This window comes from Colletotrichum aenigma, assembly GCF_013390185.1.
Source record: "Colletotrichum aenigma strain Cg56 chromosome Unknown KSG_Cg56_contig09, whole genome shotgun sequence".
NCBI lineage: Eukaryota > Fungi > Ascomycota > Sordariomycetes > Glomerellales > Glomerellaceae > Colletotrichum > Colletotrichum aenigma.
In genome coordinates, this window is record NW_023500915.1 from 1,241,753 (window position 1) to 1,261,993 (window position 20,241).

The following is a 20,241-nucleotide window of genomic DNA, read 5'->3' on the forward strand; positions in this document are numbered from 1 at the left end:
TACATTGGTATGACTGCAGCAACGGTCGAGAATCTACCCGGAACAGGGTACAAATCTGTGCAGATGCGGCTCCGTGATGGGCTAGGACCTTTTGCAATCCTTCGTCTCTTTCCAATTTACCCTCGAGAGCGGAGTGATGGCGGGGCAATTTGGGGGCCTCGACGTCGAAGTCCGAGTTTGAGCTGCCTTCTTTGCGAGCCCTGGGAACGTTGCATCTCCAGTGACCATTATCCTGGACTCGACCGGGGCCTTTGCATAGATCCTGAAGCGTCCCGCCAGATCCTCGAGTGCCACTGTCCGGCGAACAATCAGGAGGTGCAGACGGCGAAACAGGTGATTTTGTGCCGCTCCAATCCGCATTCGAAGGCTGTGGGAGGGGAAAAGACTGCAGACCTTGAATATTGTGTGTACTCTGTAAGCGAGACCGGATTGGACTCTTGGTACCGATGATTGTCTTGCGCAAGTACGTATGTACCTCTATCGGTGTATCTCGCAGTGCCATGTTGTTGTGCCGGCACAGTTGAGTGTTTCCTTGGCGCCTTGCTTGTCTTAACGGCAAGAACAGACAGTGACCTATCGGTAGCAAACCGCCACAGTGGGCGAAATGTCAAAAATCCCATGGCCATGCGTGATGATGCACGCCTGCGGTGCCTTTGCGTAGGAGTGATGGGATACAAAGCGCGAAGAGACCAATAGATCTCTTGTATCGAGCACGTGGGATATACGAGAGCAGGCATTTGTTATCCACCGCCGCAAGAAAGTGGGTTTACATGTAAGCGGCTCACCGCGGGCCACGAGCCGGGGCGCAGGACCCTTGACCCAAGAGCAGGGTGGTCAAGGCGATTTTGCATCTGTCTGACAACGACTCCGTCGCGATGCATTTCCAGTGGAGGAAGTGGAGAGAAATGGACAGAAGCAGACGGATTGATGTTTGATGCCGGGTGACGGGCAGAGTGTGGGCTGCGATACTGAGAGATGTTAGTGAACCAGATTTGTAGTGAGGAAATAGCCGGCCAATTGAACGCTTGGTAGATTCTGACTCAGCGTCTACGGAGGCCCGCCATCAGCTCCACACCGGCGGCGAGGATGTTGGCTCGGCCTCTTCGAGATTCGGCCAAACATTCGGGTCGTCTTGCAACAGAATTCCGGAGCTGAGCGGGAAGGACGGATTGATATTCCGACCGGAAGCTACATGTACCAGCTGTGCGCGATCATGGACGGTCCGAGAAAGATGAAGAGACCCTCTGGGGACTCTTTTTTTTTTTTTTTTTTTTTTTTTTTGTAACAAGCGTGGATCGTGGACATGTTGAAAGCGACGGCTTCCAAGCATTCTGGCGTGTGTCGGAGCGACGTTGCGGCGGAATGGCGGAATAACCAAAGGCCCAGACCCAAAGACGGCAGAGAGCGCCCGAGTACATCCGAATGGAGAGGCATTAGACCAGCATACTGTGCAGTAGTGGACACATCTCGATGGGAGACTGCTGGCATGGTGTCGCATGGCACGCAAAGTTGCCATGACATGGGCTCCTAACCGAGACCGGGCCAGTCAGAGGAAAGGAATTTTGCGGAGAGGTGACACGAAGTTTATCTCGTCGCGATAGTGCGACGGCAAGCTGTCAAATGAAGAAAGTGAGCATGTGCTCATTGACTATGTTAGGTTCGTCCGCTTACGGAGGAGGGGGCAGCAGACTGGAATCTTATCTGTGCCGGGTCTCTGCGCTGGATTGCGCTGGGCAGGGCCTTGTGCGTGCCGATGAATGGGGGCCGGGACTGCGAGTAACCCGGGAAGTGCTTTTTAAAGCCCAAACTCTGTCGTGTCGCAATAGGTTGGTTGTGCAAATGCAGCTCTGCGCTGCATGCAAGCGAGCAGCAAGGTTGTGGTTGAAATGGTGAATGCACCGACGAGCCCGAACGCGCGGTGACAAGGGAGAAGTCAATCGAGCAATGGTTGGACACGAGGTGACAGTGGTGGGATATAAGGAGCCAGACCGCAATTTGCGGGCAAAGGCGAAGGTATCCCCAATGGGAGAGAGGTATTGTGCCATGCAGCAGCTTGCTCAGAGTTTCTGGCAGGGCGTTGTCCTCAGACGCTGCAAGCTGCAAGCCCGCATAGCCACCGTCGTCGAATGAGCAGAGTATCCGACACTGGCGGCAGGATTTAACACGGCTTCTGCCGGTTTCTTCTTCTTGGGCCACGATTCCACTGGCATTGCCGTTGATGTTGCCGTTGAGCTTGTCCCAACCTGTATTTGCGTCGAAGAGGGCAAAAAGAACGGTCATCGTGATCTGAAGCCGGATTGTGAGTGGTCACTGCAGCCCCTGTCGCGCTAGAACACAAGAGATGCTCCGAATCAGAGATTTCATCGTTCCCACCGACATGTCCACTGCGATTCCTTTGGCGGCATGGCTCGGCTCGGCGGATTTAGTCGCGAGACGAGGCATGAGCAGCGTGAAATGCAGTCTCATGGCACGAGGACGAGAGAAATCATTGTTGTTGGCTCTTCAGTCCAAAGTCCATGTTGTCTGGTTTGGGAGGGAGGGAGTTGGAGAAGTCGAGACGTAGAGGGAAAGAATGGCCGAGATGAGCAAGAATTGCCTAACCTGAGGGGAGGGGGGAAGGAACGGGGGTCAACCTCCAGCGTCCCGTATCGCAGGGCAGCAGAGACTGGGGCCACCTTCCCTGACACACGACGTGGACGAGGGGAAGGTCCACCGGCCTGGTGGGGACACCATGCCCGCACCTGCCTGCCGCTGCTGTTGATACCTATTGCTGCAAGAGCAGGAGCAATTGCGGTAGCAGCAATGGACTTGCATAGGTAGCAGGAGGGAGCTGCCTCTCACAGAAACGGCAGCGAAACAGAGTCGAGGAGAGAGCCGAGAACGGCACCTTCACACTGCAACGTCAAGGGTAACGGCCATCTCACAATCCGCGCCAATCCATACGCAATCAGCAGAGATATGTTTTGTCCACACAGAGAAACTTGAGATAAGTAGCACTTACTACTACTATCCGCAAGTGCCAATGCGCAGTCGCATCCAGTGGAACTCTCTGGCCGTTGGGCATCGGCGAGCAATGATGAAAAGGAGGGACCCTGAACTGAAGGAATTCGACCCCGGGCCCGGAGTGGGCATCGCTGGGCCATCAAAACATGCACCTCCACGGTCCACGAATGTTCCGCTTCGGCTGCAGCTCCAGCTCGACCTCCCCTAGCTCATCCGTCTGCGTACCCATCGTCATATCGCCAATGTGCTAACGCCCTGCGAGCGGAGACCCGACGAGACCCGACGAGACCCGACGAGGATCCCAGCTGAGCTCTGCTTCTCGCGCATGAGGAGACAGAGACGGAGAGGAAAGAGAAAGAGAGGAAGAGGCCACTCCCGCTTCATGATACACGATGGCCGCTAGACGGGTACATCGGGTTGCTTGGCAGATAAAGTCCCCCCATGTGTACAATGTGGCACCTACCGGCGTCATAGAGTCGAGGGGGTTGCTGCACAGTTGCTTCAAGTTGCTGCTGCGAGCCAAGACGTAGCTGCCAAGGCACGTTTTGCAACCATTTCTCACTCTGGGGAGCAGGCATGCAGCAGCCGCTACCGCTGCAGACAGCGATCCTCTGCGCACCTCCTTCTTCCGGCTGCGCTGGTTGAGATAAGTGAGAAGATGCAGATAGGGACCATACCATCAACAAATCAAACAAGTGCGCATACCACCAGGAAGACAGCCAGTCGGGTTGCGTGCGGTCGACGTTGAAGACGTGACCGTAGCCGTGGTTTGGATGCTTACCTGCCTGGGTAACGGGAACGTATCGGTCGACGACCAAGGGCTGGAACAGACAGACCGGGACTGCCTCCTTCAGCGCTCCAGTGGAAACGACGCCGTATCGCACCTATCGCAAGCCACCCCCCCGACACTTGCTCTCAGGTCGACCAGGACTGGGCCTGAACCATGGAAGCAGCATCCATGCAGCCAGACCCTTCACTGCCTCGCGCCCCCCGTCCACTCGGCCAGTCTTGCACTCCCCGCCCCTCGTCCATCTCATCGGATCCCTGTCGCCCTTTTTTCATCAAGGCAAGAAGAGCCACTGCCCAGTGACGGATACCGCTGTACCGCTGTACCGCTCGAGGTACCTCACTGCTCGCTTTCTCCAATCTCTCCAATCTCCATTCTATTTAGACTTTGGCCCTTCTCAAGGTAAGTAGTCCACGGCACCTTGCCTTCATACTTATCCCCGTTCCTGTCCATACCGTACTTAACCTTCCGCAGTGCTCTCTTCAATTCGAGTCGTGTACGCTCTCCGCGACCTTCTTCTGCCTCTCTGCACATAATTCCACCCGTACAATAGACCGTGCCATATTTCTTCTCCCTGCACTTGCGCATCCGCTTCGAATTGACGGCCGAGTTACCGTCATTGCGTCATCCCAGAGCACCACCGACCCCGGCCGCTTATCTCTGCCACACCCAACCAGTCCCAACTCCTCGGGGGCACTACCAGACCTGACTAAATACAAGATTCCGCGCCGTCCTTGAAAAACAGCCAGCCCAGCCGAGCGCACACGCTTTCTGTCAACCCTTCACCACACGCAATTGGCGACGACCCCCCTCGAACAAGAGGCGAGAATTTCAGGGCTATGAAATACGGCGAACAGCTCGAGCAGGAATCTGTCCCAGAATGGAGTCTACGTACGTTGCCCCGTCGATGCACTACCGGCCCACCACCCAATTGGCATGTGAAGACCTTCCCGACTGACTGGAGACTTTCACAGATAACGTCGACTACAATTCCCTAAAACACGAAATCAAGGTACACACGTCACGCGACCAGGCTACCGCTATCGCCATCCCGGGCCACCAAGATGCCTCCCTCAAGCGGTTCGAGGACAACCTCTACAATGAGCTGTGCCAGCAGCACGATCGAGTCGACCTTTTCGTGACGAGCAAAGCGGACGAGATTACGAGACGGATGCGTAGGTTTTTGCGATAAGCAAGTATGCATGCGTGCGAGTCCAATTGGCTAACACGAGTGCTGCAGAACATGTCTCCGACCAGGTGCAGAAGCTCGTGGTCAAATGCGCCGAGGATGGTGGCCAAGTTTCTCTGAAGCGACACCGCCGATTCGCCAAGTACGAAAGGGACCTGCTGCGCTGCGGCGAGGACATCCTCGCTCTTGCCCGCTTTATCAATGCCCAGATTGTCGCCTTCCGCAAGATCACAAAGAAGTACAAGGTAAGCTCCCCTCGTCTCACAATGCGCCGCCTTATCTCCCGCTGACAGCGAGTCAAGAAATGGACAGGGTCACCCACGCTCGGCGCGCGCTTTCGCGAAAACGTTCTGGCCAACCCCAAGAGTTTCACCCGCCGAGACTTCAACCAACTTCAAACCCGTTACGAAGAACTTCTCAACACTCTGCGCACTTCTACTCCTCAGTTGAGCGAGCCTAGTTCGCCTTCCTCTGACGGAAAGCCTAACATGTCCCGTAGAGGGTCTGCCAACGATTTCTTCTCGCCACTGCCTCCCGCGCGGCAACCGCCCCGTCAACCTGTCCAGCCGCAACAGCACTACTGGAACGAGTACGATGATGGCAGTGAAGGCGGAGGACCCGAAGACGAGTACGCCATCTACATCAACCCCGACGACGACATAAGCTTCCCCGGCTTGGACTCGATGCGCGCGATCCTCTCAGCACCCTTCCGCCACGCTAGAACGTGGTTTTCGAAGCGGGACACGCCCGAAGGACAACGTCTGCTCGGAAACGGTCCTCTGTTGGAGAGTTATGGCGGCATCTCGCCGCTCGGCACGGATACGGACGACGATTATGCAAGCTCCGACGGCATCCCAGCATCAGGATATGCTGCTCATTACGCCGCATTGCCGAGCATCAACGAGCAACATGTGAGGCTGTACCGCGAGCGCGTGCTGTTCTGGAGCACCATCGGCTGCTTCTTCATGTCCTTTCTCCTTTTACTCGTCGCTGGCATCCTTATCACGACCGGTCGTCACAAGATGCGCGTCGAGGTTGACGCCGGTGTGACGGTTGGCGTTGTCGCTTCTCTATTCAGCGCTTGTATCGCCCTGGGCATGACGATCTACCGCCGCGACCCTATTGGCATGTGGCAGCGCGTGGCAGTCTACAGCAGTTTCATCGCTGCCTGCGTGCTCAACGGCATGCTCCTAATCTTGGTGGTGGGGAACGCGGCATAACGACAAAGCCGGCACCCATCACCGCTCGACACTTTTTTGGTCGGGTTACATTTTTTTATGTCTTTTCTAGGTTTCCATTGCATTGGCGGCGGGGTGCGATACGGAGAAAGGGGTCTTTGATTTTGTGGGACAGGCGGGGTGAACTGAAAGACGAGGAATTTGAAGCAAATTTCCCGAATGGCGTTCCGAGTTTTCTGTCTGTTTTTCAACAAACACCGGCCGCATCACTGCTTCTTTGGATACCACACTACTACTACTACAACCACTACTAGAATCGGGCGGGTTTTTAGTCTCTAAAAATTTTCCACACAGTTAGCTAAGAAAGACTCTAAACAGCTAACTAAAAAATCGAACTACCAAAAAACACTTGCAACCTCCGCCGTGATCCGGTGATATCCGTCCCAGTCGCTGTCACGGTCGCTTTTTTTTTGTATGTTTGCCGTGCCTTTACGTGTCATGGTCGTCGGTGTGTCAGTGGACGTTGAAATAGCGAAGAGCCCGGCGAAGCGACGTCTTGGCCTCGCTTCGGCATCCCACTCGCGTGGCCTTTGCTGGGATTGAGTTCTCTACGGAACTCGCCTTGCTTCCTTCCGCTATTTCGACGACATGTCATCTCACACTGCGACCCCCAAGATGCGACTGGAAACTAGATGGTAGAGCACCAAAATAAACATTGCCAGAGAGACAGAGACACTTCCCTGTCTTATCTCTCGACCGCATTCGGAATAAAGCACACACATGAATCTACAACATTCCATTGAGGTGGCGGCAGGCAGATCGGGGTGATGGCAAACAAACAAGAGAGCTGTTGGTATCCCCAGCCAAGACAAGAATGTCTCAGGCACAGACTGACTCGGATCTTCGATTGATAACGGACCCCCTCATTGGATTGTGACATTCACCTACTGGAACGCGCCAGCAAGGCAAATAATTGATCTCTTCGTCGTTGCGTGGTGGCACAGCGGTAACGCAAACTAAGACACTCATCTCGAGGTTGATCACGGCAGATGATACGGCGATTGCGGGGTTCGCTTTCGTCAGCGGTCACCGACCTCACACAGGCAATCTCACGAGTACGAAAAAAAAGGCACGGAAGAATAAATGGGGTGCAGCGTTTCGTCAGAAAATGGCCTGAGCTGCTTGACGTGCAGAACTTGAGTGCACCTGCTCGGACGGGTTTGTAAAACCATGCCACCTCCTCTCGCGGGGGCTGTAGAACGTCAACCTCCGTCGATCGTGAACCTCGTTTTGAAGTTTGGGCTCCTTCTGCAGGCTCAGCCTTTAGCGTTGGGCGTCTATCACAAGCTTGTACTTGTGCTCCATGTGCTGACCTGCAGTCTCGACGTGCAGGAGTCCGTGAGGTGGTCATCTGAGTGATCCTCTGCCCACATGCGAAACTGAGGCTCTTCCACAAGATAATCCGAGCCCGAAGCTTTCCAGATTCCTGGGGATGCTCGAATTGTGCAGCCATCAGTTCTCCGTGCGCCTCCGGAATGGCCCTGCAACCAGCGCCATCAATTGCCTGCGTTGCATTTCCCTGCAGCAGCTCTCACAGTTGCGCCTTGTCAAGAGAAACAGACCTCGTCGCTGTTGCTGTCGCATCGTTGGTAAGCAGCTTTGCCACAAGGCCTTTGCCCGACCACACGCAGGTACTCGGCTGCACGAAACATATCGGGCATCTCAGCGCACAGGTGATTTCCCCGCCTCACTTTCGACAGCAGCTTTTACCGGTCTCCGACGATAGCAAGTGGGGGCTCGGAAAATCCTGCTTCAGGTATTATGGTTCGTCGCAACCAGCATCTGTGTAGCCGGGACTCAAGCGCTTGGTGAATGACGGAGTATCGACGACACGCCAATTATGCGACGGTGCTTGTGACCAACACAGATCATCAAGTGGCAATTGCCAAGTCGACAGCCGCCTCCTCGACGCCTCATCTTTGTCAGCTTCGTCTCCAATTAATCTTTCAGACCAGACGTTGCCCTCCTCGCCCGTGTATGCTTGCAAGGAGGTCAATGCCGTCTTGTGGCCGTGGTCAAACGCCAAGGCCGATAAATGTAGCCCGGTAAACATGGGACTACTAACCCGGCAGGTCTGGAACCGAACTCGTCGAATAATCGTATCTCCATGGCCTTCAGTCGGAATATGGGTAGTGTCCGCAAGCCCTACTTCCGAGCGTGCACCTGGTAGAGTTAGCTTCGAAACCCGAGAGACAGTTGACGCAGATTAACTCACTTTCTGCACATCGTGGCTCCGCCGCTTCTAGCAGCCTGGACTCTATCAAACTCCTCCAGCAGCCAGCGGCAACAGCCCCATCTCTTTGCCGTGTTCTCCACACTCTGCCTGACTTCTGCTAGTTGGCCTGGCCCATCTTCCAGCAAGGCTTCGTAATGGAACAGAAGTTGCATCGTGTGGTACTGTGCATAAGGCCACACCGGCGCACAATGCTCCAAGACCTCATCCTGGTTGGTGTACGCGTTGAAAATGCCTCTCGAGCCATCGATGACCAGGCCAATGGTGAAGTTGATGCCAGCGACGGCTTTCTTCATTTCCATGTCTGTCTCGGGGTCGCGCGCCGGCGCGTCCGGATGGTTGGCCGAATACATGAAGGAGTAAAAGAGAAGGCAGAAGAGACTACTATATGTAAGTATTGATTTGTAGGTCAGATAAGGGACAACTAACCTTGCGCAAAGGGCGTAAGTGTTGAGGTTCTCGCCCCATGTCTCGGATCGCGTGATGAGAGCTTCGCAGAGGTTGCGTGTGGCTGTCTCCAATTGCACAAATGAGTACACGCTTGGAGGCTCTTCCTGCTCGGCGCTGGCCACCTCCCAATGGCAAGCATAGCCAAGGAGAATTGCCGCTTGACACGACCTTTGAAACGCGCCGACTCGCACTGAAGCCGGGATGGTCACTGGATACCGCTTGACCATCTTCACTGTTTTGTTCTGTTCAGTATCCCAGAGGTGGTGTTCGGTTGGGAGCAGGTCGTCTTCTGCGGGCATGTCCATCTGGAGCGGCGTCCACAGGGTTGCAGATTGCTCGTGAGAAATCCTGAGCCGTCAGTGATCAATATTGGGGCTCGTCGGGGATACGGCACGCTTACTTGTCCATGATGACGAGAACCCACCAGAGGGCTCGCTTCTGCTCTTCCTCGGGGTCGGCAGGCAAGTCCTCTTCCTCCTTGACGTATTTTCCAGGCTTCAAATACAAGACCTTGCCAATCGCAGCCGCCTCACCAAAAGTCTGGTAGCAGCGGGAGATGTTACCGTGGCCGAGCTCATAGAGAGAGATCAAGACGCCCGCTTGAATGTGCTCAATCTTGGCTTTGCTGAAGGCTTTCCTCAGAATCCATATCCTCTTTGCTGATTGATACAGAGGATGCTCAAGCATGGCAGTCGGGGAAAACTCGTCGCAGTTCCAAATGGTCAGCAGGTGGATGCACAAGACCATGAGGGCTAGATCAACGTCGTCAGGGTTCGTCTCGAGTTGAGCGGCAGCGACCCGTCTCTCCCAGACTTCGGGGTGGATGACGGCCAGCCATGTGTTGATTGTGCCAAAATACATCGTGACTGAGGCCTTCCAGTCGACGCCGCGGCTGGTCAAAAGCTGCATGATCTGGCTGGCGGTGAAGTCGACCTGGTTGAGCCACTCGAAGGCGGAGCCCGGATCGCCAGCCGCGTTGTACGGCTGCTGGGCCGCGACGCCATGGTCGACAATGGTCAGTGATGGCGGGTTGACGACAAAGTCATAGCAGCAGTTGGTGGCGAGTCTGTTGGCTGCGTCAAAATTGACCGCGCTTCACTGCATTTTTGGGGGCGTTGACTCACCTGGTGCATCTCGAACAGGCGGGCAGGCCCTTGTCACATTTCTTCTTCGTCCTCGTGCATTTTTCGCAGGCTCGGTGGGCGCGTTGCGGGGCTGCTTCCGCGGGGGACTGGTGATTTGAGGACGAAGGCGAGTGACGATTTGTGTAACGCGAACCCGGGACGACGTTGTCCGAGTCTTCGGACGGCGGCGTGACGGCCAGCCGCTGCAGCTGCCTCGACGACATCGCAGTCTCTCCGTGTGCCGGTTGGTTCCCCTTGGCTTCCGTGCCGTGCCGTGTGTGCCGCGACGTCGTGGGAGACAAAGTGAGGCGAACCGTCTTTGGTGGGGGTGGCGGCGAAGCGAACGACGAAACGACGACTCGAAATTGGCGCAGAAAGTCGGCAGAATTTGCGAATGACCAGGAGGACAGAAAACAGACAGCAGAAATAGACGGGGAAAAGAGAATACAAAAACCACGACGACGTTGAGTTTTGGTCGAGCCAGGGCCAAAGACAAGAGCTGCCGCAAATGGCGGGCAATGTCTTGCTTCCTCCACCAAAAAAGTGCTGGACAGCTCTGCACAGCAAACCAAGAGGCATGCAGGAGAGGTGCACAACGACAATCCGATCGAAGCAACGGCAGCAGTAGCAGCAACAGCACCAGCAACCGGCAACAGCAATTCCCGCCAAGCTTCCGTTATGAGATGAGCATCCCTGGGCAATCGGGCTGGGCTGTGAGGATTATTAAGGTAAGGCAGGAGCACTTGGCTACCAGTCATAGCAATTGTGAGCTGGATCTAGTGCCGGACTTGCTCCACAGGCCCAGACTCTCCCGTCATGCTTGCCCCCTCCTTTGCCATTGAGAAAAGGGAGCGTCGAGGCAACCTGGGCGGATCCCTTCTCGATAGAGCTTTAATCCCGGCCCCGCTGCAACACTGCGATAGAGGGCCACTGAAGACTGTTGAGCTTGCCCTGAACCATTGGACATGGGACTGAGGGAAAACACCACACCAACTCGAACAAGACAGACACCACCGCAAGGACGTCCCCTGCAAACACCTCACCAGGTGCAAGTAATTCCCGTTCTCTGTCGGATCTTCCTGTGCAACATGGCAACCGCTCCCCAGGCAGACGACGGTTGAAGGCGCGTGTAACTGGAAATAGACGGAATAGACGCCAACCATCGTGTATGCCGCCGGATGCATACTAATTTCTGACCTTGCGCAACGTGGGACCAAGCAAGACGGGTGATGCCACCAGCTGCCATCATCTCACTGCACTCCATCCTCGATAATGACGATTCGCCTTTCCATATGGCTAATGTTGCGCCCAGAGCTCGATGGAGCCGATTGCGGCCAATATCGCCTCCTCGGACACGGCGCACATTCCAGCAGAGGCTAGGCCGATCCAGGACCTCGGATTTCGAATCTTCCTTGCTGCCAGATCGTCAAAGACGGATTCCAGATGAAAGAATAGAACATGCTCAAATGCTTCTTCAGCGACGCCAAATGTCTTGCCTGCGGGGACGCGTATTGACACGCGCTTGGGCCCTCTTTCCTGCCCAATGATCAATCGATGTCAGTTAGTCAGCAGCTCCCGTCCACGGGCAAGACCACCGTTCGTCCCGCATCCGTCCTAGGCCCTTCGCCGCAACACTCAACATCCCTGGCACATGTCGTTTGCACGCCTTTTGTCTGCCCGCAGAATCCCACCATTCCACGACTGCGTTTCCGAATGAGGCGACTGATATCACTGATTGCATCCAAAATAAACCAAACCCACGTCGTCAACGCATCCTTCTTTTCTGTGTGTCTCGGCGTAACACCAAGCCAGCTGCAGACACAAGGAATAGCGCCATGCACGTCTTACCACCCGTTTATTCTGGGGAGAAGACCTTCCTTCAACCTTCCATTTCCGACCCCTCGAGCCAATGACGGCACCCATCCTCCCCGAATCCGGCCCGCACAGGAAGACGACTTGCAGCTGTCAGCCCAAAGGCACCCCTACACCTTATTCTTGGCTCTGCTGCCCCTTCTGTAGGGCTGACGTTCTAGGGTGAAAATGGCTTCATCCTCGACCACCTGCCGCTTCCAACCGACGTTCCACAGCATCTGCGGCAACTCCCTCTCCGCAACCAGCTCGATATCTGACAAACCGCCACACCGCCGCCGTTGATACTGCCGCTTGTTCTTGCGCCTATTCCGCCACGCTCAAAGTAGCGGCATTCCACCAAATCCCGAAGACCAAGCAGATCCCGCGTCCCAAGAATCCGGAGCCGCCAGTCTGTGTAACCTTCGCCATCCGTCCCGTCTTTCCGTCGTGGGGAAACAACCCACGAGCAAGGTTCAGGTCGGTTCGAGGTGGATAGCAGTCATATGAATCACATGTGGACAGCTTGAAATTCTGCCCAACCATACTCTGTGTTGGTGCCGGGAGGATTTGGGGGCCAAAGTGGTTATTGGAGAATGTCAGCCGGCGGTTGGCCGAGATGACTGGCCGGCGGCCGTGTTTCAACCCACCGGCATCGGCTTCGGGACGAAGTTTGAAATCTCTCGCTCGGCAAGCCGAAGCCGTCCCCAGACTTGGCATCGTGGGAACCCTCAACCGGTTATCTTCCCCCAAAACAACTCTTTCTCCGCTGCGATCTTGACCGAGGCACAGAGTAAATTGTACACTATCGCGAGATAAGAGGCAACTGCCGCCTTCCGTGTCCGGGCCGGCCCCGTTGTGATGCAGTCTGCGGCGCGCCAAAATGGGACTTTGGGGGAACTTTTGGAGAAGCAGTTCCCCGCGTTGCGCCTTGCCGGTTGAGTCATCCGCCCTGAACTTGACAAGCCAAGGATGTTCATCCGCCCTTAAATTGGCCTGCACAGTCCTTTCACCGTACAGGCCCGATGATACCGCTAAATACAAATCCTTCAGATTCTGATTCGACGAAGGAACGCACTCCTTGCTTCTAGCTCACCTATCAAGTCAATCAACATCTGAATGATGCCATTGAGGGCAAGTGGATTTGGAACACCTCATTGGCCAATTGCATGCAAACCAACCTTCTCCACCATCCGCAAGCCGAGGACGCCGTCTTGGAGCTTGCCTTAGTTCACTCGCATCATCGGTAATTCCGCCTCAATCTCTGATCTATTTCTTGCATCTCGCCGCTGGCAATCAGCCACCATCCTACACCAATCCAGATCTACGCCGCAAATCGCAATCATGACCGAGCCGGAATTCCGGATCCGAGAAGGCACTTCCGCCGATGTGGCAGCCGCCGCCGAGATCTTCAGGGCCGCCTTCGCCGATGATTGGATCTTCAACAAGATGCACCCTCACAGAAAAGAACACCCAGAAGACTTTCGAGGATGGGCACACCGCTTCTTCTACGCTCGCTACTGGGGCCCTGAGCAGCAGCTCTTCTATGTCCTCACGGTTCCCGACGCCGCATCGTCGTCCGGCGAGCGGGTCGTCGCCTTTGCGTGGTGGCGCCGGCCGTACCCCACCGAAGCCGAGAAATCTGCCCACGAGGGCTGGTTCACCGTCCGCGGCTGGCTGAAGCCCGTGCTTCTGGGCATCAACTCCTTGGCGGGTTATCTGTGGCCTCCAAAGTCGAGGAATTTGGACATGATCGATGCCTTTGACGACTCGCACATCGCCAGCGACCCGTTGATCAACGACCCGGAGCACCCCAAGCGGAAGACGGCATGGTATCTTTCGACGCTGGGCGTTCTGCCCGAGTGTCAGGGCAAGGGATACGGGTCGCTTCTCGTTAGGCACAGTCTGCGTCGTGTCGACGAAGAGGGCGTGCCGGCGTGGCTTATTGGCCTTAAGGGCGTGGAGCCGTTTTACGAGAGGTTGGGCTTCGAGGTGAAGGGGCGGGCGAACGTTGGGCGGCTGGCGGACTGGGATGGTGGTTCTATCATGTTCAAGGAGTGAATACTTTAGACCCCTCTTGAAGATGTAGATGATGTCATGTGAACAGGAACGAAATGATGAGAGTATGGCTATGACGATGGTGAGGATCAGGGTCAATATCATTGCTTTTGGCCCAAACCTGGACCTCGCTCACGACCCTCCATGATAGACGAAAGTGTTTTTCTTACTCAAAGATGTATTTGCTGCTCAATGAAGAAATATGCAATACTGCAAAGCCTCCATCATGTGGTAAATCTCGTGAAACTCTGGGCGGAAAATCAACAGCTTTTTCTTCTACGAGCCACCATGTTCAGGCACCAAAATCCAATCTCGCAGATCTTTCATCATCAGACTGATGTCAACGATAATCGCCTGCTATCCCCCTTTATATTTAATCATGCCCTTGACTATTGATACGGGAACAAATGTGTGAGCTTGAATCCGCACTTGGTAATGCAAACACTCAAAGCGGCTCACATGAAGCCCGACAGCATAGGGGTTTTCGTGCTTCACCGTGGACAAATGTACCACCGTGTCGTTGGTCTAGTTTATCTCTGTCCCTGGGAGTGTATTCACAGTGAGATGTCCCAAGGCGGCACCTGAAGAATCAACAATAAACTTTCAGATATTGTCTGGGTGACGTTGAGGTGTAACGAAGGGCTTGATAAGGCACCGCCCAAGTGATAAGACACGACAATGAACTTGTCTTGAATTTTCTTGTCTGGGCAGCTGAAGCGTCACCTGAGAAGGGGGCCATTTATACTGAGACTTCTTTGGCGGGGCAAGCTCCAGTTGTGTTTCCTTTCGGCATATAAATTATGAGAATTGAGATGTCTCGGTTGATTTTCTTCTTAAATAGATCCGCAACAAATTCCTTCTCCCAGCGAGGCCCATAATTGCTTGCTGCAATCCTCTCCGTAGGTCATAAAGACGCCTTCAGTATCAGATCAGGTCAGTCGATTTCCCAAGTTTGTGGTTTCACGTCAGTCTTATTGTCCTTGTGTTCATAGCGGTATACATAGAAACCAGCGACGAATGGTTTACTAATACAAACTTAACTATAGGTATCCAGTGCTTAAGGGCAGCCCGATGAAGTACCAAGCATCGTAACTTACCACACCGAGAGCCTCTAGGATTGCAACGAGACTAGGCCCAGATTCGATTCGCTCGATATATCGAAATTAAGAAGAAAGGCTGCCTTAAATACCTTTTCAAGAGGATGCTTCCGTGTTGCTGGCAGGTAGTGTTTAATTGTTCTTATCGTTGCATAGCCCCTGAAACCGGGCAAATGTGTTGCGGCGTGGTACTTTTGTGCGTTGATCAGAAGTGAAGGTAGTGTCTCAGCCGCTACAGCCGGACATGCCTCTCTGGAGGACTGGGTAAAGAGGCCGAAAGAGATGCAATTCGTCTTCATTCATATCACTGATCACTCTGTTTAGCATCGTCACCCGCCGTTGAGAAAGGTATACACGCAAGCCCAGTGTTTGAGCGGCACTGCACTCTCTCGCGTCGTGGGGGCACTTGAAAAGACTGCTTGAGGCCGCACCACTCTAATCATTTCCAAGTTCGATTGGCAGCCGTTGACGCTATTTGGAAAGATTGAATCCCAACAGGTCGTCAATTTAAAATGTAGATCACGTTATTCGATGCCCTCGTCTGTACTTCTTCCTAGAGCTGAGCAGACCCGGCGCTGAGGTCTATAAAGCCCAGCCACTTGCGACAGTTAGACTCATAACGACAACAACAATAGATCATCAGAGGTAGTTGAAGCTTTCCCACCTCCGTTGAAATAACACCGGAGTTACGCCAATGTTGTGTGCGTGGTGTGGTAGCTGCAAATTTAGAGCACACTGACGGACGAGCTTTTTCATCGACCTCGTTTCTCCGCTCTATGGGTGGTGTATTTACGCAAGAATACATCAAGTTCAAGCGTATGACAGTGTCAAGCGGATCAGCAATGTGTGTAATTCTGGTCCATAGCTCAGGCCCCTCTGTTTTGCCTGAGCCTACCGTTTATCCGCCAGTAATTACCTAATGATCCACAGTGCAGTGAATTTGGTGCTCGTTGAGATGACCTTGGAGAGGGAAAAGAGGCTGTTTATATTTATTAGAAGCGTTAGATTTTTTTTGTCATCGTTGAAATACTTTGTTAATAAAAGTAAACCTCGTTCGACTGGAAGTTGAGCTCTCCAGAATGCTCTCGGTCTGTCGAGTTCTAAGGTCAGAGATGCCCCGTAGCCCAAGCGTCAAGTCAACAAATTGATGACCTTGTAAATGCGCCTCGAGAAAGCAGCCTGCTGGCAATGACCCTTACTTCAGCTCTCAAACTCTGTCTTCACTGTAGTATGTGATGATGACTACTTACTGACACCGCCAAGAAAGTCGCTCAGCACCTCGGGGGCAGCCGCATGAGCAAAGGCCTGGCTTGGTCTGCTCAAGCTGTGTCAACTTGAGTCGGCTGAGCGTGTTGGACATAGTCTTTGAAGTGAGGCTTCAGATCCAAATCGTTTGATTTCTAAAAATTGACCATTGCACACGGAAGAACGCCTTGAATTAATTGGCGGAGAAACGTACTGAGCTCAATTTGTCTAGCAGAAGACACGTCCGACTTTGGATTTCAGCACAAAACTACGTCTTAACATTGAACGTTACTCAAGTTAGAGGCGAGAAGGACCTGGCCAGAAATATCGAGGATGGCAGGGGAAAGTGCAGAGACAGGAAGAACGAGCCCTGTTATGCTGTTAGTGACTTAAGTGTGAGACGCGACAGTCACGGTTACGTTTGCCGAAGGCAGCACAGTTTGAGCAATGCAAGCGATTTGTAAGACGAGGCACGTTTGCACTGAAGAAGCTGTGTTTTTGTAGCACCGCTAAGATTTCCATTTCAGCATTACTCACGCACTCAGAAAGCGAAGAAGCTGAGCGCATTATATGAAGAGCCTGTTGTTGGCAGATCCTGGGATTTGCCGAGACAGAAATGCCCATTTCCGTAGCTTCTGGTTCCAAATTTCAAGTTTGTTCTGGTAATCTTCTCAACAGTCACAACAAGGCGCATGATTCAAAAAAGGTCTTAGGTGGTTGCCCTCTTGTCTGAGTATTTCCTCATCATACGTAACGAACGTTCAAGCACTGAATGGCATCGCACTCGATTTCACAGTTTACTCTCGTCTCCTAGCAGAAACCGTATGCTTAAGATCTCAAGATACCCCTACGTATGGGAGAACTCTATGGTGCATTGGTTGCTCCTGTAAGAGCAACTGACTAAAGTCTCAAAGCCCTATTTATATGCAACCAAATAACAGAAGTCAGATCTCTATCGTGCTGAATCCCGCCAACACAAGTACAAAGCCTCAATTCCCATATTTTCATACAGAAGAAGCCGAGGCCAGACAGATAAGCTTACGTCCATGGAGCTGAGTCAATATCCAGAGCTCTCTTGCTCAGAAGCGGTTTATGTCTAGCAGAAGGAATCGCGAAGGCGAATCGCACCAGAAAAAGCCGATCCTTCTCTATCATGATGTCCCCTACAGTCACCTTTCATTATGATCCATAGTTTATACAGTTAATACGAGGCCGACCTCATAAGAACAATCATCTAACTGAAACCCTCGCACCTACGTTCATGTCCTACATTAGGAATAGCTACCGTCATAAGCATACTCATCAGATTGCCATAGAAGACCGGAGATCCCTCCATATGAAATCGGTTGCGTTGGCTTCGTGGATAATGATAACTCTGAAGGGAGCGATCTATTTGTAATCAAGACTGATCTGCACAGTTCTTGGCTATGCTATATCAGAAGAAGCTGCCACATGATTCTTGTCCAGACAAGGCCCAAGTCAGAGGAATTAGTGCCAGACCCTCAGTGGCAACCACGGCAAAACAGAAAGCGATAATGTATCATTTCACTGTGCCTGGAGACGTAGCGACAGCAAGCTCTGTTATAATCAAAGAAACGGCGTCCCTCATCTCGCATCATCCGGCGGTATGAGCCCTCATATAAGCCGAAGCCTTCATTTCAGAAATCTGGCACATTTGCTTGCATAATTATTAGTTCAAACTGCGAAATAAAGGCTTATCTATCTTAATCGAACTCAGTATGCTCCTGTGTGCCTGACGACCACGACTGATGGCCCCATTTCTGAAGTATCGCCGAAGTTAAGTTTATGTATGCTTGAATCATTGTGACGCAGTAGGTGAAGTCGCTTGTGACATCGTCCACTGGAGATGAGTTACAGTTCCCGGTCCAGACTCGCCGCAGTTGCAACTTCTGTTCCAAGTTGGCAGCCTCATTCATAGCCACGATCTCCAAGTCGTTTTCATACCTTCCAAGTAAGACTGTCAACAGGCGAACTTACCAGATGTTGTGCCTGTTATAATGTCTATTCGTAGCCAATGAGAACCTGTCTTTCTTATAGACAAAATGTGGCCATTCTCATCAGGTAGGTACATGAGGAAAGGCCAAAGAGTAAAAACCTGCCCGAAGTTGCTTCAATAGCTACCTGATCCTCTATGGTCGCTAACATGAATCACGCAGTTCATCAATCAACCGTTCTCCTTACTACCTTTCATCTTCCCCTGTTTATTGGACGTGAACACTTCCCATAGGCATCGCCAACTTTCCAATAACCCAGGTGATGGTCTTTGGGACTGGATAAGAATCAGCGCGTACTTTCCAACGACCTTCTGCAACCTTCGAAGAAATGACAGCTGCTATATTTGCATTTGTCATAGACGGAAGTGCATTACGCTGGGATCAATATATACCGTTGGCGCTGCACCTCCATCACCATCACATGAACCACACCTCGATTCCCCTCTACTTTTTGAAACGCTTCGATATCTCTATGACAATTGTATATAATGCAGCTGACTGGCAGGTAATCAGATGGCACAATCGATGAAATCGCGCAGCGGAAAGGGTTTTAAGCAACTGATCTATGGATAGTCAGTCATATTGATTACCTCCCACCCAAAGCATAAGAACATGCATGCAGCGTCAGTGTCAGCAGAATCAGTCAGGCTCATTTTGCCCCTCCGTTACTTCTCATCACCTCCCTCTCTCGCATGTTGAACTTTAGTATATACACTCGGCATCGAATCCAAGATGGTAGACCGCCCAGGAACGTCCTTCACTCGAAGTAGGCACGAGGTCCAAATCAATCCCAAACCAATCCAGACCGGATCTGGGAAAGACTCGCATTTATTGTTGGTTTACTTGCTCTCTTTTCCATTCCAGAAGGATATTTTATACCCAATGGGCGATGAATGTAGCAATATGGCGTGAGGCAACGACATATGCACGACCGCCTAAGGGCATACTGCCCAGCACCACGAATTGCCGCCGAAATCTACAAAAGCCCACGCTAAGCACGTCAATCTACAGTGGCTAGCAAGATTTATATAAAGGTCTAATCCGTCTGGCATTACAAACCGTCGAAACCCAAATTCTCCTCGTACCTCGTCCTCTCCTTGTGAAACTGCATCCAAAGCCTTTCATCTCTACGCCCAGGACAACCCCATCCGATCATACGGCCGAAACCAAGGTCATAATTACCTCAGCACTGTCTCCTTTAACCATCCCAGTCAGCCCGTTATTCAGAGACGCATACATCAAAATCGCAACAACCATAATCACTACCGACCTCAGGAAGCGTCAACGTCAAGGCGTCATGACTTCCCACGGAAGAGAGCCTGCAGGACATTCATCAACACTATTCAGTACGCCAGCAATGCCTGACATATTCCACTTCCGTTGTCTCCAATCTCCCATACTTCCTAAACACCCACCTCCCTGCGACCACGCTGAGCATAGGCAGCAGGCTTACTGGTATTTCAGTACTTCATCATCTCCCATTCTAACCATCAGACCCATCAAATCTTCGGAACGGTCCGCGGGCCCCATTGAAGGCCATCCTGGCTTTGAGACCTAACAAAAGAAGACGCAACGGAGGGACTGCGTTGCCCACCCTCTTGGAAGTACCGTTGCCAAACCAAGAAAGTCGAGAAATGCGACATCGTCCAGCGTCACTGTCGCCTCAATGCGTCTCTCGTTTAATCGTTTAGTTGTGGACGGTATGAATTACACCCCGCAGTAACCCTCGTCCGCTGTTCTCATCAACAGCTGTTCTTGATTGCTTTATTATATTTGGTGATGAATGAAAAAACCCTAAAGCAGACAATCACATTCTGAAGACCCAGAAGAGTACAGCCCGCAGAGCGTTTAAGTACCTATCCATAGATCCCATCTCTAACCACATCACCACAGCAAGCGACTGGTATCAATCGCCGTCCCAAGACCTCAGGTACAAGGTCAAACACAATGATGG

At 52.7% G+C, this 20,241-nt stretch overlaps 3 protein-coding genes across 3 annotated transcripts; 2 read left to right on the forward strand and 1 right to left on the reverse strand.

The window, feature by feature from the left end:
- Positions 1–4,629: 4,629 nt before the first annotated feature.
- On the forward strand, positions 4,630–6,199 carry CGCA056_v013038 (Uncharacterized protein; the record flags this gene model as incomplete). The annotated part of the gene is made up of 4 exons (XM_037328282.1): positions 4,630–4,681; positions 4,765–4,965; positions 5,031–5,224; positions 5,282–6,199. 4 exons carry the CDS (start codon positions 4,630–4,632, stop codon positions 6,197–6,199), a joined length of 1,365 nt encoding a protein of 454 aa, XP_037173237.1.
- Positions 6,200–8,331: 2,132 nt separating this feature from the next.
- Positions 8,332–10,248, reverse strand: CGCA056_v013039 (uncharacterized protein; the record flags this gene model as incomplete). Its single annotated transcript, XM_037328283.1, has 5 exons — positions 8,332–8,380; positions 8,433–8,831; positions 8,880–9,248; positions 9,301–9,966; positions 10,025–10,248. The coding sequence occupies 5 exons, from the start codon at positions 10,246–10,248 to the stop codon at positions 8,332–8,334; spliced, it is 1,707 nt and encodes a 568-aa protein (XP_037172802.1).
- Positions 10,249–13,216: 2,968 nt separating this feature from the next.
- Positions 13,217–13,933, forward strand: pac (Puromycin N-acetyltransferase; the record flags this gene model as incomplete). The annotated part of the gene is made up of 1 exon (XM_037328284.1): positions 13,217–13,933. One exon carries the CDS (start codon positions 13,217–13,219, stop codon positions 13,931–13,933), a length of 717 nt encoding a protein of 238 aa, XP_037172560.1.
- Between the last annotated feature and the right edge of the window lie 6,308 nt (positions 13,934–20,241).